At 44.6% G+C, this 17500-nt stretch overlaps 1 protein-coding gene across 1 annotated transcript in view; it reads left to right on the top strand.

The window, feature by feature from the left end:
* LOC123513640 (tyrosine-protein kinase Abl-like) overlaps positions 1-17500 on the top strand; it is a 54755-nt gene that overhangs the window by 35858 nt on the left and 1397 nt on the right. The window contains 13 exon segments of the mRNA XM_045270915.1: positions 107-405; positions 5229-5370; positions 6155-6312; positions 7591-7853; positions 10439-10610; positions 10848-10987; positions 10989-11101; positions 12079-12202; positions 12454-12621; positions 13332-13429; positions 14928-15105; positions 15232-16436; positions 16439-17500. The exon segment at positions 16439-17500 is cut by the window's right edge and continues 1397 nt beyond it. Of these exon segments, the coding sequence (XP_045126850.1) occupies positions 107-405; positions 5229-5370; positions 6155-6312; positions 7591-7853; positions 10439-10610; positions 10848-10987; positions 10989-11101; positions 12079-12202; positions 12454-12621; positions 13332-13429; positions 14928-15105; positions 15232-16436; positions 16439-17500 (4122 nt within the window).

Below are 17500 nucleotides of genomic sequence, written 5' to 3'. Positions count from 1 at the left end.
ATAGTCACCAGAATGAATATGGAAACACGTCATGACACTGAAGGCGTTCCTATCACAACTCACCCTAAATCACACCACAAAAGACTCACAGCCATTACTTCTACAGGCGAACAAGTGCGAGTGCTGAGCTACAACAAGTCTGGGGAGTGGTGCGAGGCTCATGCAGGGTCGGGAGAGGTTGGCTGGGTGCCCTCCAACTACATCACCCCTGTCAACTCCCTGGAAAAGCACTCCTGGTACCATGGCCCCATATCGCGGAACACAGCTGAGTACCTCCTCTCCTCGGGCATCAATGGGTCCTTCTTGGTGAGAGAGTCAGAGAGTTCGCCTGGCCAGCGTTCCATCTCCCTGCGCTACAATGGAAGGGTCTACCACTACCGTATCAATGAGGATGATGGATCGAAGGTATTGTGGCATTCCTTACTGTTGTCATTAGGGGTGTCTAGATTTTTTGGGTGTTTTAAAGGGTATCTGTCTTCATCGGGTGTTTTAAAAGGTGTCTGAGTCTCTTTGGGGTATTTTGAGTGTATCCGAGTCTTTTTATGGGTGTTTTAGGGAATTTTTTGTCTTTTTTGGGGTGTCTAGTCTTTTAGGGGTGTTTTAGAGTGTTTGAATCTTTTTGGTGTGTTTTAGAGGGTTTCTAGTCTTTTTGGGGTGTTTTAGAGGGTTTCTAGTCTGTTTGGGGTATTTTAGAGGGTTTCTAGTCTTTTTGTAGCATTTTAGAAGGTTTCTAGTCTTTTTGTGTTTTAGAGGGTTTCTAGTCTTTTTGTAGCATTTTAAAAGGTTTCTAGTCTTTTTGGTGTGTTTTAGAGGGTTTCTAGTCTTTTTGGGGTGTTTTAGAGGGTTTCTAGTCTTTTTGGTGTGTTTTAAAGGGTTTCTAGTCTTTTGGTGTGTTTTAGAGGGTTTCTAGTCTTTTTGGGGTGTTTTAGAGGGTTTCTAGTCTTTTTGGTGTGTTTTAAAAGGTTTCTAGTCTTTTGGTGTGTTTTAGAGGGTTTCTAGTCTTTTTGGTGTGTTTTAGAGAGTTTCTAGTCTTTTTGTAGCATTTTAGAAGGTTTCTAGTCTTTTTGGTGTGTTTTAGAAGGGTGTCTGAGTCTTTTTGGGGTGTTTTATTGAGGTGTGAGTTTATTTTGTGGGTTGTTTTGGGTGAGGTTTGTTATTGCTAAAGGTTCTGTGTTGGGGGTTTTGGACCTTTAATTTCTCCTTTACTGGCTTAAAGGTACAATGTTTGGGTTCCTTAGAGAGACATTTGATCTTCCACTTGTTTGTATGTCTGAAGGAAAGTCCATTACATATTACACTTACTTGCTGCATGGAGACTAAGAGGAGAGAGAGAGAGAGAGAGAGAGAGAGAGAGAGAGAGAGAGAGAGAGTAATAAAAAAAAAAAACCAGCTACTTTAATGCTCTTACCGAAAAATTCACAGAGATGACCACAAAACCAACATTACTCTGAAAAACACACCAACACACCAATAATGTCATTTGAGGCTTGGAAAGTGAGGGAAAAAACAAACAGAAGCAGAGAGAGAGAGAGAGAGAGAGAGAGAGAGAGAGAGAGAGAGAGAGGGAGAGCCAAAGTTTACCAGTGAAGGGGGACAAAAAAGCAAAGGTGAACTCTTGCATTAGTGAGATGGAGAGGAGACAGATGACAACAGGTGGAAAATCGTTGTTAGTTAGACGCCCTTATTCAGAAACGCCTTCCCTTCTCACCACAACAATTTTCCAAGGCCACAGAAACAACTACCCAGGTTTTCAAGACAGTTTCCTCTTTTAATTAACTAGAAATCTTGCCAATCTATCACCAGAACCATAAAAATACTGTAGAAAACACTTTATTCTCTCACTATTACAATTTTCCAAGGCCACAGAGACAATTAGCTGGATTTTCAAGACAGTTTCTCATTTTAATAAACTAGAAATCTTACCAATCTATCACCAGAACCATAAAAATACTCTTAAAAACATGATTATTGTCAACTGAAGCCTTTGGAAAGCAGTGATGGTGAGCAGTGATGGTGAGAGCGCAAAGCATTTTAGAATATGGACCAGAGTCACATCCTTAAGTGTTCAGGTCTTGAGAGAGTCCAGAGAGAGTTGTGCTTAACCCCTTCAGTTCTGGGACACATTTTTACCTTGAGATTTGTGTGTGATTAGACCATTTTATTGTCATTAGGAAAGGGTCTGTGGAGGTCAGAAGATTAATGGCCAGTCTTCACTATTTTAATCCCTCATATAAGTTTCTGAAGCTGTATAAAATCACCAAATAGTCACCAGAATGAGTATGGAAACATGTCATGTTACTGAATGTGTTAAGTGTCCTGGTCCAGATACAGTTTAGACCATTTAACCCTTTCTGTACCATTATTTGTTTCCATATTCATTCTGGTGATTTTATACAGCTTCAGAAACTTACATGGGGATAAAAATAGTGAAGACTGTGGCCATTAAACTTCTGACCTCCATAGACCCTTCCTAATGTCAATAAAATGGCCTAATTGTACACAAAACTCAAGGTAAAAATTTGTCCAAGAACTGAAGGGGTTAAAATAGTGAAGACTGTGACCATTAATCTTCTGACCTCCATAGACACTTCCTAATGTCAATAAAATGGCCTAATTGTACACAAAACTCAAGGTAAAAATGCATCCCAGAACTGAAGCTGTTAAGTAATAGGTTTAGATAGAGTTTGGAGTGAGTTGTGCATGATTATTCAAGTCCAGAGTGTCCATAGAGTTGTGATGGTGAAATTGAAGGTGATGGGTCCAAGTTGTGGGTGGAAGGGGCTTGAGGGAGTTGAAGGGTATTATGGCGAGTTAAGGGAAGAGCTGTGAGAGGTGAAAGGTCAGTGGCTTTAAGGTGTGAAGGTGTAGAGGTGTAGGAGTGAGGCTTGTACTGTTAAAGGGATGTGTGGTTTGGATGGCTCTCAGTTTATATGGATGTTATGTTATAGAAAACGTGTTTATTAGAAGCTTTTTTTTTTATTTAAATGGTACTAGAAGAGAAGTTAAGTTTGTGTGGTACTTGAGAGTTTAAAGATGTTTTTGGTGTTAATGGAGATTGTTTAGAAGTTTTGAAATTGAGATGTTACCAGAGAAATGAAGATCTGATATTAATCTCTCCAGCACCATGACTTTTTTTCATATTCATTCAGCTTACTGCATGGTGATTTTGTACAGCTTTAGAAACTTATGTGGGGGATTAAAAATAATGAAGACTGGCCATTAATCTTCTGATCTCCATAGACCCTTCCAAATCTCAATAAAATAGTCTAATCATACACAAATCTCACATTTTCATATTCATTCTGGTGACTATTTGGTGATTTTATACAGCTTCAGAAACTTATGTGAGGGATTAGAATTGTGAAGACTCTGCCCATTAATCTTCTGACCTCCGTAGACCTTTCCTACTGTCAATAAAATGGTAATATAAATAAAATTGTCTCGTGTCCAAAACTCGTAGTAGAAATGTGTCCCAGTACTGAAGGGGTTTAAGATGTGTCCAGGAGGATAAAGTGAGAGAAGTTGGTATTTTACTATTTATATCAAACCTGACTGCCACAAGCTTTCCTCCCTGCAGCTGTACTTGTCATCACAACATTGCCACACCCACCCCACACACACACACACACACACACACACACACACACACACACACACACACACACACACACACACACACACACACACACACACACACACACACACACACACACACACACACACACACACACACACACACACACACACACACTTTCTTTCTTTCTTTCTTTCTTTCTTTCTTTCTTTCTTTCTTTCTTTCTTTCTTTCTTTCTTTCTTTCTTTCTTTCTTTCTTTCTCTCTCTCTCTCTCTCTCTCTCTCTCTCTCTCTCTCTCTCTCTCTCTCTCTCTCTCTCTCTCTCTCTCTCTCTCTCTCTCTCTCTCTCTCTCTCTCTCTCTCTCTCGTCTCTCTTTTTAATATTCTTCTCCTTGCAGTGCTACCAACAGTCACCTATTCTAGACAGCCTTACCTAGCCTTCCCTTGTCCCTTGATGCATAATGTAACTCTTCTCTTGCCTTATATACCACCACCCCCCACTCTCTCTCTCTCTCTCTCTCTCTCTCTCTCTCTCTCTCTTTCTCTTTCTCTTTCTCTTTCTCTGTGCTGTCATCCTTATTGCCATATTCAGAAATTACTTGCTCACTCACCATGACAATTTTTCAAGTGCCCAGAGACAACTAGCGGGGTTTTTAAGACAGTTACTCTTTATACTAAACAAAAAATCTTACTAATTTATCACCAGAAACAAAAAATACCCCTAAAAACATGAGTATCTTCAGCTAAGGCCACAGTTTCTCTTTATGCTAAACTAGAAATCTTGCTAATGTATCACCAGAAATATAGAAATACTCTTAAAAACATGAGTATCTTCAGTTGGAGCCTTTGAAGATAGCCGTCGTGAGAGGGCAAAGCGTTTCTGAATACTGGTCTTGTTCTCACCCAGTCCAGTGTTACCAGTTGTTAGTCGCCTTGAACCTGTTTGACGCTCATCCTCATTCATACATTTGGTGAATTCTTTGCTTGCATTCCTTGTGTTGTTTTTTCTCGTTAGTTTTGCGTCTTTAAATATTCTGTAGGTTAAATTTTTGTGTTAGGTTTGTGGTTAGGTTAGGTAAGGTTTAATTTGATTTACTGTGTAGCAGTTAGTTTAGGATACATTAGGTTAGGTTGGGTTAGGTTACGTTTGAATAGGTTTGTTGTTTTACGGTTAGGTTTTTGGTTTGGGTTAGTTTTATTTGTGTTCATTAGGTTAGGTTAGTTTTCCCTTCTTTTTTTTATTTATTTATTTATTTATTTATTTTTTTTTTCTAGGTGAAGTTATTGTGGAGAATTGATCAAGAAAGTAGTTAATATTGGTTGACATATACAGCAAGGCCTTTGTATGTAAAGTTACCACGCTTACACTCATACTTACTCATGTATACCACAATCCCAATATACTTCAGTCTGGACACATTAAGTTGACACCCTAACTCTCTCAGACCTGCTTGGGGACTGGGATCTCAGTGGGCCTTTGTGTATAATTGATATTGTTACCCTTGGTCAGATTTACACACACACACACACACACACACAGGAAAGAAAGAATGATAAGTAAATAGATAAATACATCAATGAATAAGTAAATAAATAAATAAATGCGTAAATAAAATAATACACTACTACACATATCTATTTCTTCCGTCCACAGCTGTACGTGTCGTCTGAGTTCCGTTTCAACACTTTGGCCGAGCTGGTGCACCATCACTCACAGCACGCCGATGGTCTTATCACACAGCTCCTCTACCCAGCGCCCAAGAGGAACAAGCCCACTGTATTTGGCCTGACCCCTGGTGTGTGTGTGTGTGTGTGTGTGTGTGTGTGTGTGTGTGTGTGAGTGAGTGAAGGATATGAGGTAATGTTACTTTAAGAGGGAAAGAATGAGAAGATAAAGGAGTAGGTGAAGTAATGGAAAAGGTGTGTGTGTGTGTGTGTGTGTGTGTGTGTGTGTGTGGTAATAAAAAGGGGAAGTAAGAATAGTTGGAAATGAATTACAGACATGAGAAAGAGGAGGAAGAAATGATGAGAGAGAGAGAGAGAGAGAGAGAGAGAGAGAGAGAGAGAGAGAGAGAGAGAGAGAGAGAGAGAGAGGTGAGTGCACTGGCAACTTGTGAACTTTGATATTCCTGCAAAACAAGACAGAATCATCCACTACCTTGATTTAATTCTTACCATACATGTACATTCTATCTGGCTCATTTTTTCTGCTTCTTTCTTGAGTCGTATGAATAGGAGAGAGAGAGAGAGAGAGAGAGAGAGAGAGAGAGAGAGAGAGAGAGAGAGAGAGAGAGAGAGAGAGAGAGAGAGAGAACAAGCAACAGTGATATATATAAACTAAGAAAATGACTCCTTTACACCCCCTTACGTCATCCAATAAGTCACAGCATTGCCTCTTGACCCCCTAACATTTGCATTAGATGTATAAAACCTCCCGCATGAAGTGAATTACAAGATGTGGTGTTGTGGGAAATAATCCGTGTGACGCTGCGCTCAGCCGTCACAAACGCTGACCACCACGCGTGTTCTCAAAGCGCTGTCACACGGGCAGGGTATTTCCAACAACGCCACAAATTTCAGACGTCGTGCCCTCCTCTCGCCCCACAGAGCCGGATGAGTGGGAGATAGAGCGCACAGATATTGCCATGAAGCACAAGCTGGGAGGTGGACAGTATGGCGATGTGTACGAGGCTGTGTGGAAGAGGTACAACATCTGTGTGGCCGTCAAGACTCTTAAGGTGAGCTGTTTGAGTAATAGTAGTTGTCTTATTTGTGTTTATAAAGCTATGTTCAAGAAATTATTTTACGAGGCTGTGTGGAAGAGGTACAACATCTGTGTGGCTGTCAAAACTTTTAAGGTGAGCTGTTTGAGTAATAGTAGTTGTCTTATTTGTGTTTATAAAGCTGTGTTCGAGAAATTGTGTTTGTGTGGCCATTCAAAATTATTAAGGTGAGCTGTTTAAATAGTAGTTAGTCTTGGTGTCACTTTATTGGACGATCTATAGTTATGTTTATAAAGTCATGTTGAAGAAATGTTTGTGTGGCTGTCAAGACTTCAGGTGAGCTGTTGAAGTAATAGATGTCTTGATGTCACTCCATTATCCATTTAACTCTCTGTAATTGTAATAGTTGTTTGTATAAGGCCACATTGAAGAAATAATGTCTGTGTGGCCATCAAAACTTCCAGGTCAGTTGTGGTGGTAGTAGTTTTCTTAATGGACCTTCCTTGTTTATTTTCTTGATTTAACTTAACCCTCTATAGTAGTGATAGTTGTGTCTTTAAGGCCATGTTGAAAAAATACATCTCTGGCCATGAAAACCTTAATATCGGCTGTTGTAGTGTTGATTGTCTTGTAGCCCTGATCTTATGCTTGTCTCAAGGTAGCGGATTTATTCTGAGGCCTTATCAAATGTGTCTAGCTCTTTCTGATATCTTCTCAAAGGTACATCTGTTAAAGCCAGTTACCTTAGTGTTCATAATCTTAGGGTAATATGGACAGAGTTTGTAATAGTAGTAGTAGTAGTAGTAGTAGTAGTAGTAGTAGTAGTAGTAATAGTAGTAGTAGTAAAGTATGTTGTACTATGATATGAGAAATGTCAAATAAACAGGAAAAGCATGATAAAAAGAAGTCAAGCAATGAGAGGAAATAATAAAGATAGTTGAACCTTTGAGTCATGATAAGTAGGAGGAGGAGGAGGAGGAAAAGGAGGGGCAACAATAATAAACAGGCATACACGAAAGAAAACAATTAGAGGAGACACAGAGGGAAGGAAAAAAACAATTAGAGAAGGAAAACCAACAGCATGACAATAACAAGAAACAATTAGAAGAATCTTAGAGGTGTTTCTCAATTGCTTTAAATTTTCTAATGCTTTTCAAGTGTATTTAATTGTTTTGAAATATTTCCAAGTATTTTAAGTGTTTCTCAAGTGTTTCCTAGAAGTTAAGTGTTTTTGTAGTGTTTTGAAATCCTTTTAAGAGTGTTTGAAGTATTTTGTTGGTGGTGTGCCTGCAGGAGGACACCATGGCCCTAAAGGACTTCCTGGAGGAGGCGGCCATCATGAAGGCCATGAAGCACCCCAACCTGGTGCAGCTGCTGGGCGTGTGCACCAGGGAGCCGCCCTTTTACATAGTGACGGAGTTCATGACGCGTGGCAACCTGCTGGACTACCTGCGGGTGTGTAGCCACGAGGAGGTGAACGAGGTGGTGCTGCTCTACATGGCCACACAGGTCGCCTCAGCCATGGAGTACCTGGAGGAGAGGAATTTCATACACAGGTAATTAACCCCTTCAGTACTGGGACACTTTTCTGCCTTGAGATTTGTATACCATTAGACCATTTTATTGACATTAGCAAGGGTTTATGGATGTTTGAAGATTAATGGCCACACTTCATTATTTTAACCCCTTCAGTACTGGGACACATTTCTACCATGAGATTTGTGTACCATTAGACCATTTTATTGACATTAGCAAGGATCTATAAATGTCAGAAGATTAATGGCCACACTCTTCCCCCCTTCAGGACTGGAACACATTTCTGCCTTGAGATTTGTGTACCATTAGACCATTTTACTGGCATTAACAAGGGTCTAAGGAAGTCAGAAGATTAAAGGCCACAATCTTCACTATTTAAACTGCTACATGAGGTTCTGAAGCTGTATAAAATCACCAAATAGCAGAATGAATATGGAAAGATGTTAATAGGCAAAGAATGAAGGATTTATAGCACAGGTGATGATTGTAAAGGAAAACGAGAAGTTTGTACTTAGGTATTTAATAGCCAAGGAATGATTGACTGCAAGGGAAGAGGAGAGGAATGATTTGTCCAGGTACTTATCAGGGAAGGAACTAAGGACTTGAGGTATAGATAATAATTGCAGAAGGAGAGGAAACTGTATTGAGGTGATTGATAGCCAAGGAATGATCAACTGCAACGAACGAGGAAAGGAATTATTTGTCCAGGTACTTATTAGGGAAGGAACTAAAGTCTTGAGGTATAGATGATAATTGCAAAGGGAGAGGAGACAAATTTCATACACAGATAATTACTTGACAAGGAACAAACGACTGCAAGGGAAGAAAAGAGAAGATTTTGTGCAAGTATTTATTAGAGAACAAATGAAGGAGTTGATAGTAATTATAAGGGAAGAGCAGATGAATGTTATATGCAGGTGATGACTAGAGAATGAATGAAGAGTTGTAGCACTGATGGTAATTGTAAGAGAGAACATGAAGACCTTGTGAAGGATAAGGGCACCTCTTAACACAGATAGATCCACAGTAAGACAGGAGCCAAAATAACAGGCATGTACTGGAAAGGGAAGGTGTAAGAAACATTATTGCTGTAAAGGGTAAGAGAAATGTTTGGCCAGTGGTGAGCAATGAGGAAACACATTATTGGTACTCAGAACATGGAGGACAGGAAGCAGTAACAGTGTAAAAACAGGTAAATAGGAAGCACATACTACACTCAAATGTCAAAGAGATGAAAAATTGTTCTGGGTCGACATAAGGAAGGAAAAGGAAACTTGATACTGATTGTCAATTTAGAGAGTGAAAATTTGGGTGTTTGTGGTGGAGGGGAATGTGGTAGGGCAGAGAGAGAGAGAGAGAGAGAGAGCTGTGTAACCCGCTTGAAACAGGTTTTGGTGGTGGTTAGGTGTGAGTTGTCATGTGATCAACTTTCCTTGGGTGTCATTTCTCTCTTTCCTGACCGTAACCTCTCCATAACAAGATCACTTTTCTCTAATTTTTGTAACCTTTCCTGTCTTCTATCTCCCATTTCTTAACCTTTCCTACCCATGTAAAGTAACTTTTCTGTAATCTTGTAACCTTTCTATTCCTCTGTCACTCCCATTTCTTAACCTTTCCTTCTTACATCACTCTCCCTGTTAAACAGAGCCTTTTCTTTCCTGTGTAACTTCTCCAAAAATATTCTAACCTTTCACTTTTGTTATTGTTAAGTATCATAATCTTTCCTGAAATATTTTAATCTTCATTTGGATCCTGTTACTGTTAAAATGTCATGGCTTTCCATTAACCCCTTCAGTACTGGGACACATTTTTACCTTGAGATTTGTGTACAATTCAATGTTTATTGACATTAGGAAGGATCTATGGAGGTTAGAAGATTAATGTCCTTAGTCTTCACTATTTTAACCTCTTCAATACTGTGGCATATTTTTACCTTGAGGTTTGTGTAAGATTAGACCATTTTATTGACAATAGGAAGGGTCATTAGAGGTAAGAAGATTATTGGCCAGTCTTCACTATTTTAATGTCCCATAAAAGTTTCTAAAACTTTGGAAAATCACCAAATAGTCATCAGAATGAATATGGAAACACATCAAGGAGTTAAATTGAGTCATCCTTTGATCTCAGTACCAGGGCTTATTTTCATATTCTGGTTACTGTTTGGCAATTTTGTACAGCTTCGGAAACACACGTTGGGATAAGAATAGTGAAGACTGGTCTTTAACCCTTTCAGTACCATGACACGTATTCATATCTATTCTGCTTACTATTTGGTAATTTTATACAGCTTCAGAAACTTATGTGAGGATTAAAATAGTGAAGACTTTGGCCATTAATCTTCTGACCTCCATAGACCTTTCCTAATGTAAATAAAATTGTCAAATTATACCCAAAACTCATGGTAAAAATGTGTCCCAGTACTGAAGAAGTTAATTTTTTTGACCTCCATAGACTCTTCCTAATGCAAATAAAACCAACTAATAATACCCAAAAATCAAGGTAAAATGCATCCCAGTATTGAAGGGGTTAAATCTAAGAATACCAAACTCTCAATAAATATAACAAAAACACTGTAAACCCTCATAACCTTAATATCTCTCCACAGGGACCTGGCAGCAAGGAACTGCCTGGTGGGGGAGAACCATTTAGTGAAGGTGGCGGACTTTGGGCTGGCAAGGCTCATGAGGGATGACACCTACACTGCCCACGCCGGCGCCAAGTTCCCCATCAAGTGGACAGCGCCGGAGGGTCTGGCCTATAATAAATTCTCTACTAAGGTGAGATGAAAGAGAGAGAGAGAGAGAGTAGAATAAATAATAATATATATATGTTTCAGAGAGAGAGATTGAAAGTGAGAGAATAGATAGATTTTAGAGAGAGAGAGAGAGAGAGAGAGAGAGAGAGAGAGAGAGAGAGAGAGAGAATATAATAGGTAAGTGAGCAAAAATAAGAAGTGTACATTTCCACAAATCACCACAACACTAACCCTCACCACCTGTCACCTTCCCTGACAGTCTGATGTGTGGGCGTTTGGCATCCTTCTATGGGAGTTTGCCACCTATGGAGTCTCACCGTACCCTGGAGTTGATCTGACCAATGTGTACCACCTGCTGGAGTCTGGCTATCGAATGGACTGTCCTCAGGGATGTCCGGTGAGTGTATGAACTGATGAAACAATGCTGGCTGTGGAATCCTGGTGACCGCCCAACCTTCTCACACATCCACCATGCTCTGGAGACAATGTTCCAGGAGACTTCAATCACTGAGGGTGTGTGTTCAGTTCAGTTCAGTTGATGGTAGGAAGTATAGCCTTTACAATGTCACTCCCTTATGTGTTTCTTGGTTTCTCAATGTGTGTGTGTGTGTGTGTGTGTGTGTGTGTGTGTGTGTGTGTGTGTGTGTGTGTGTGTGTGTATGTGTGCTGTGTCTATCCCACCCAAATTTTTTAATAAGAAAGTAATGAGTCAGGCAGATGAAAGATGAAGGTTACGGTTGTGTGTGTGTGTGTGTGTGTGTGTGTGTGTGTGTGTGTGTGTGTGTGTGTGTAATTCACCTCGGTCGCCTGCTGGTCACCCAGCCAGTCTTCCCCATTACGGAACGAGCTCAGAGCTCATAGACTGATCTTCGGTTAGGACTGAGACCACAACACACTCCACACACCAGGAAAGCGAGGCCACAACCCGTCGAGTTACATCCCGTACCTATTTACTGCTAGGTGAACAGGGGCCACACATTAAGAGGCTTACCCATTTGCCTCGCCGCCTCCGGGACTCGAACCGGGACCCTCTCGAGTGTGAGTCGAGCGTGGTAACCACTACACTACGCAGTGTGTGTGTGTGTGTGTGTGTGTGTGTGTGTGTGTGTGTGTGTGTGTGTGTGTGTGTGTGTGTGTGTGTGTTGACAGAATTGTTGAGGAATGCCACAACTTACAGCGTCATGGTTTAAGTGTTCAGTATTTATCTCTCTGTGTTTAAGCTGCTCCATGGTCAGTGACTGCTTGGTGTATTTCAGTTCACAGTATTTCTTGTTGGCTTTTATTAGTTCCTTTCAGTCATAACTCACTATCGTTTTCATTGAGATTAACTGAATAACACTTTTTCTTTCACATGTGACTGTTCAGAGGTAATTGTGATGTGAATGTAGAAGTTTATATAGGATAACATTGTCTGACTAATGGTAACACTATCTAAGGTCCTTGCATAGGTTGTGGAAACTGTTTATGTACTGTCTGTGTTCTTGTTGCAGAGGTGGAGCAGCAGCTGGCGGCGGGAGGTGGCAGGAAGGTGAGGGGCACTCCGTCAGGGGCTCACCAGGCTTGGGGTGGAGAGGACCAGCTCCCCACCAGCCCCAGGACCTCCTCCTCCAGACAGTGAGTCCTTTTGTGAATTTGTATGTGTGTTTGTCACTGAACTGTTACAACTATAACAACTATCACCACTACTACTACTAACACTGCTACTACTGTGTGTTTGTGAGTGTATGATACAGCTAGCATTGTAGTCTTGTGCTTGTATATTGATAGATCTTAGAACATGAGTAACTGAGGCTAATTAAATACTTCTTATGAGAAACAATCACCTCATTGTTCTTCCATTAATCTTTCCTTCTGTTCTTCCTCAGACGGACCAAGAACAAACACAACACAGTGGAGGAGGGCAGCAGTCCCAGCCTGTCCCGGGATGTGCGTTCTGGCCCTGGCATTCTGTCAGCACGCTCCACCGTCGTCCAACTGCGCCGAGCCACTAACAAGAAGGGCAAGCAGGCACCAGCACCGCCCAAGAGGACCAGGTGACTACACACACACACACACACACACACACACACACACACGTAGTGTAGTGGTTAGCACGCTCGACTCACAATCGAGAGGGGCGGGTTCGAGTCCCAGTAAGCGGCGAGGCAAATGGGCAAGCCTCTTAATATGTGGCCCCTGTTCACCTAGCAGTAAATAGGTACGGGATGTAACTCGAGGGGCTGTGGTCTCACTTTCCCGGTGTGTGGAGTGTGTTGTGATCTCAGTCCTACCTGAAGGTCGGTCTATGGGCTCTGAGCTCGCTCCGTAATGGGGAAGACTGGCTGGGTGACCAGTAGGCGACCGAGGTGAATTACACACACACACACACAGTTTTAAAGAGAAATTGGATAAGTGTAGATATGGAGATGGGGCCACACAAGCATAAAGCCCAGGCCCTGTAAAACTACAACTGGGTAAATACACACACACACACACACACACACACACACACACACACACACACACACACACACACACACACACACACACACACACACACACACACACACACACACACACACACACACACACACCACAGTAATGCACTTGAACAACTTTCAAGTGAATCTCAAATAGCATTTGTTATTGTAGTGTGTGGCCATACCCTGATAGAAATATTGACACTTGAATGACTGATATGCATGTGATAGTCAAGATGTGAATGATAGCAGCAGTAGTAACCCCTTTCTGTGTTTCTTTGCAGTTCATTCAGGGACAGCACCTGCACTGACCAAGAGCTTCCTGGAGGAGGTGCTGCTGATGACCTTAATGAATTCAATGGTATAGACAAAATCTTTGAAGGTATCCGGTCTCTCAGCCCTGTCCTTTCCTCTCTGCCTTCTTGCTGTCTCTCTCTGCTCTTGTCTTGTCTGAGGGACAGTTTGAGGTGGGAGAAGCAATAGCACCTGCTAGCTTGAAGTGGAAAGTGTAGAGTGGTGTACTGTAGCTTGGTGTGGTGAGTGGTGGAGCTGCAGCCAAGGGAACAGTGAGATGTGAGGTGTAGTGTCAAAGTGTGATGAACTAAAAGTGTAGGTTGATGCCGATTGTCTTGTGGTATCGAGAGTTGTAGGCATAACTACTTAACTCTAAATTATTAGCTTAGTTTAGCTCTTTAGTTGATTTATATAAAAAGTTTTACTCCCTGAGATAAGCATGTAGTCACTGTAGTGTCATCAGAAGTAATTTGAAATGTTCTGTTGGAGAATAGAGGAAACACTGTACAAAGGAATGAACAGCTGGGTTGCTCCTCAATGCATGGCTGGGATATTTGAGGTCAGGATTCCTTGGTGTGGGACAGCATGGAGTCGTGGTTCAGTGTGTAGGACACAAGGAATTAATCTGACGTCCTTGCATCACTCACTCTTGGATCCTGTTGGGCCAGAGACTGTGTACATAATAACTCTGCAAGTTGTTGAAGAATCTAATTGTGTATATAGACAGAAATGGATTTACAATTGAGTCTGTATAGTTTTGGTACGATAGCAAGTAGTTAGTTGATATGCAGTTACTTCTTATCATTGCCAGTACTTCAAAAACACACGGGCTAACAATGCACACACACAAACCACTGCCCCATAAGGTGGTTAATGAATGGTGAGGAATGACACACACTTAACTCATCATTAAAGAGAGAAAGTTAACCTGCACTCACACCATAACTACGTGAGGTGTTGTTCATGTGTCTGGAAAGGAGCCACACCGATGCCATTCACCACAACACCACACAATAACCCGTGCAATGCCTGCCTCCCTGCCTTCTCACCTCCTTGCCTTCTCACCTCCTTGTCTCCCTGCCTCCCAGCCTCCTTGCTTTCCTGTCTCTCCTTCCATCCTTCTCTTCTCCCCTCCCTCTACTACTACTCTAAGAATTCTTCCTCACTTAACAGTTTGCACTTTTTTGGGTTACTGACTAAATATTCATCTGTTCAGCTTTTCTGTTCTTTCTCCTCAGTTTCCTAACGTGTGTTTTTCTTGGCTTTTCATTCTTAACTAATACTTTTCTCTCCTTGGGTATACTTTGATGTGACTTGCCTTGGAGTGAGGGTGTGAATGGGTGTAATACAGAATGATTCATAACGTAGATTTTTTTTCTGGTCTTCATTGATGAACTTTTAAATTTATCAGGATATTGATTTAATGAAGAAAATATCTAATTTGACAAGATGTGTTTTCAGAGATGTTTATTTGGTTTGCTCTTGAATAGAAAAACATAGCATTCATTTTAAGAATAGTAAATGATCAGTGAGAAGCTGTGTGCACAATTCCTGTGAGGCCATCCTGATAAGTGTGTGGTGTGCAGGCATCCAGAGGGACCTGGCTGACCTGGCCAGCAGCAACGACGCAGAGAGTGAGAGTGAGCTGAGAGAACGGACGCCCGACACAGAGGATTCGGGGGCCCAGTCCTTGCCAGCCACTCAGGGCTTGCCAGCCACTCACTCCACCTTCAGAGTAGAGCCGCCCCACCTCCAGTCTTTCAGGTATTGTGGCCAGACTGTTCAGTGTGCATTTCTAGCTTTCTTGACACGTGACACAACTCAGCGAGTCAGGCATTGTCTTGACACTCATCTGTTCCTCGTCCACTGATTGACATTGCCTCCTCACAGACAAAAGCCATCAATGGGCATGCGGGACCCTAAGGGTGAGCGTGTGCGCCGCAGCCGCTTGGAGAAATGTGAGAGCCAGAGTGGTGGGCTGGGCGGCAGTGGCAGACACCTGACAGTGGCTGCCCTGGAGGTGCACAATGTGAAGCGCGCCATCAACCGCTACGGCACACTGCCCAAGGGTGCCAGGATAGGGGCCTACTTGGAGTCCCTGCGGCAGAGTGGCCTGTCCCAGGGAGTGCCACCCCCTGCCGAGGACCCCACCCCTCAAGACCAAAGCCAGGGAGGAGATGGAGAGGAGGCCGGGGAGGGAGAGGGGGATGAGAAGGGTGGTGTATCCATGATCAGAAGCAACTCCACCCAGGGAGGCTTCCCACCCCAGTCTCCCATCATCACCCGCCTCAGCCCACGGCCTCAGATGGCCCGTGGGGACCGCCGCACCAAGGAGCCCAGCCTGGCGGATCTAGAGTTCCCGCCACCACCACCCGACCTGCCACCGCCACCCGAGGACTTCATGGAAGAGTCAACAGTAGCATCTCTGACTCCTGGCGGGGTGGAGCTGCCTCCTCCCCCAGGCTGCTCCCCAGAGGCCCGGCGACGACCAATGCCCCGACCCGCCCCCTCACCCCGCACCCGGCGGCGGGCAGACATGCCTGCTGCCAGCCCACAGCGTGCTGCTGTGCCTGTGGAGGATGAGGGAGTGGAGTCCCCACGGGTGGAGCGACCCACACTCAGTGTGACGCGGTGGCGGCTGAGAGACGCAGAACCTGACCGGCCGCCCCTAAAGGCCAAGCCCAGCCTAGAGGCAGCGGTGGATGGGGAGGCCACGGCCCCCACTGATGCCAGTCCTGCTGCAAGGTTTGGGGTGAGCCTGAGGCACAGGGACCAATCTTCTGACTCTTGTGACAGTGTGCGCTCCACAGAGAACTTATCGCCCCGCCCTACCCCATCAGGCCCGAAGGGGCGTCCCCGACCTGGTCCGCCACCTGCCAAGAGTCCTGGATCATCCTCGGCAGATACAGAGGGCCAGCAGACGCCTTCCTCCCCGGCAGGTGAGGAAGGCACTCCTGGCGGGGGCAGCCCTCCATCGGTGGATGCAGCTTCCCTGGTGTCCCGGGATGGGAGCGTGGAGGAAGAGGAGCCTCGGCCCCAACCCCCCGGCCCACTAGCCAAGGAGGGGCTGGAGCTCAAACTTGTGGCCGAGCTGAGGAGGAGGAGAGCCCCGCCCCAGTCAGCGAGGCACCCTCTGCTCCCAGCCAGAAGGACCCAGCCGTCCAGCTGGTCTCCGAGCTGTTTGAAAGTCTGCGGCAGAAGGGCAGCAGGATAGCAGAGCCGGTGGTGCCACCACCGCTGCACCTGGACAACGGCGGGCCTGGCCCCGACGAGCCTGCCAACCAGCCAGAAGATGCTGACCGGCCCGCCTTCAAGGCCAACCTGAAGAAGGTGAAGAGCCCCTTCGAGAAGAGTCCTGGTGAGCGAGAGCAGCGCAAGATTTACTTCAAGCCAACCCTGCGCCGCACTGAGGTGACGGCCGCCACTGCCGCTAAGGAGGATGGCGGTGCCCCCGAGGCCCCCGACCCCCACAGTGCCCTCATGGACATGCGGGCAGGCCTGAGGAAGACCAACCTTGTGAGGGAGACTGAGCCTTCCACCCAGGAGGAGAGTGCTGCAGCAGCAGCAGCGGCAGCTACCACTCAGAAGGAGCAGCAGCAGCAGCAGAATGGCATGGTGGTGGACACACGGACGGAGGACACGGGGGGCGATGGGGAGAGTGGGAGGGAGGGGCGTGGTGACCCCATGAGTGAGAGTGTGTCTAGTGTGTGTGGTGGTGGTAGTGGTGGTGGGGAGGGGCTGAAAGCAGTGCTGGGAGGGGACGGCTTGCGGGCAGGGCCGGCCGGGGAGGAGGAGGAGGCCAAGAGGTTTAGTTCCAGCAGCATCAGCAGCCTCAAGAAGTTGTGGGAGAAGCAGGAGACGGCCGGTGACAAGCCGCCTCCCCGGCCCGACCCCAATCAGACCAGTCCCAAGTATGCCCCGGGCATCTACAAGCGGCCAGACATCTGCCGCGTCCCCAAGGACCCCAACCTGGAGGCCCCAGTGCCCGGCAAGACTCCAGAGGACGACGCCAAGGTGGGGCGGCTGGAGAAAAGGCCGTGGCCGCCGCTAGGGGGTGGAGGGGGTGAGTCGGAGCCCCGGCCAGCCGATGGAAAGCCCTGTGTGCCTGTCAAGCCTGTCGGCAAGACCTTCAAGTTGCCGCCGCCACCCACCGGGGTGA

The sequence above is a fragment of the Portunus trituberculatus genome, chromosome 36 (assembly GCF_017591435.1).
Source record: "Portunus trituberculatus isolate SZX2019 chromosome 36, ASM1759143v1, whole genome shotgun sequence".
Lineage (NCBI taxonomy): Eukaryota > Metazoa > Arthropoda > Malacostraca > Decapoda > Portunidae > Portunus > Portunus trituberculatus.
This window is presented reverse-complemented; position numbering and strand designations above follow the sequence as displayed.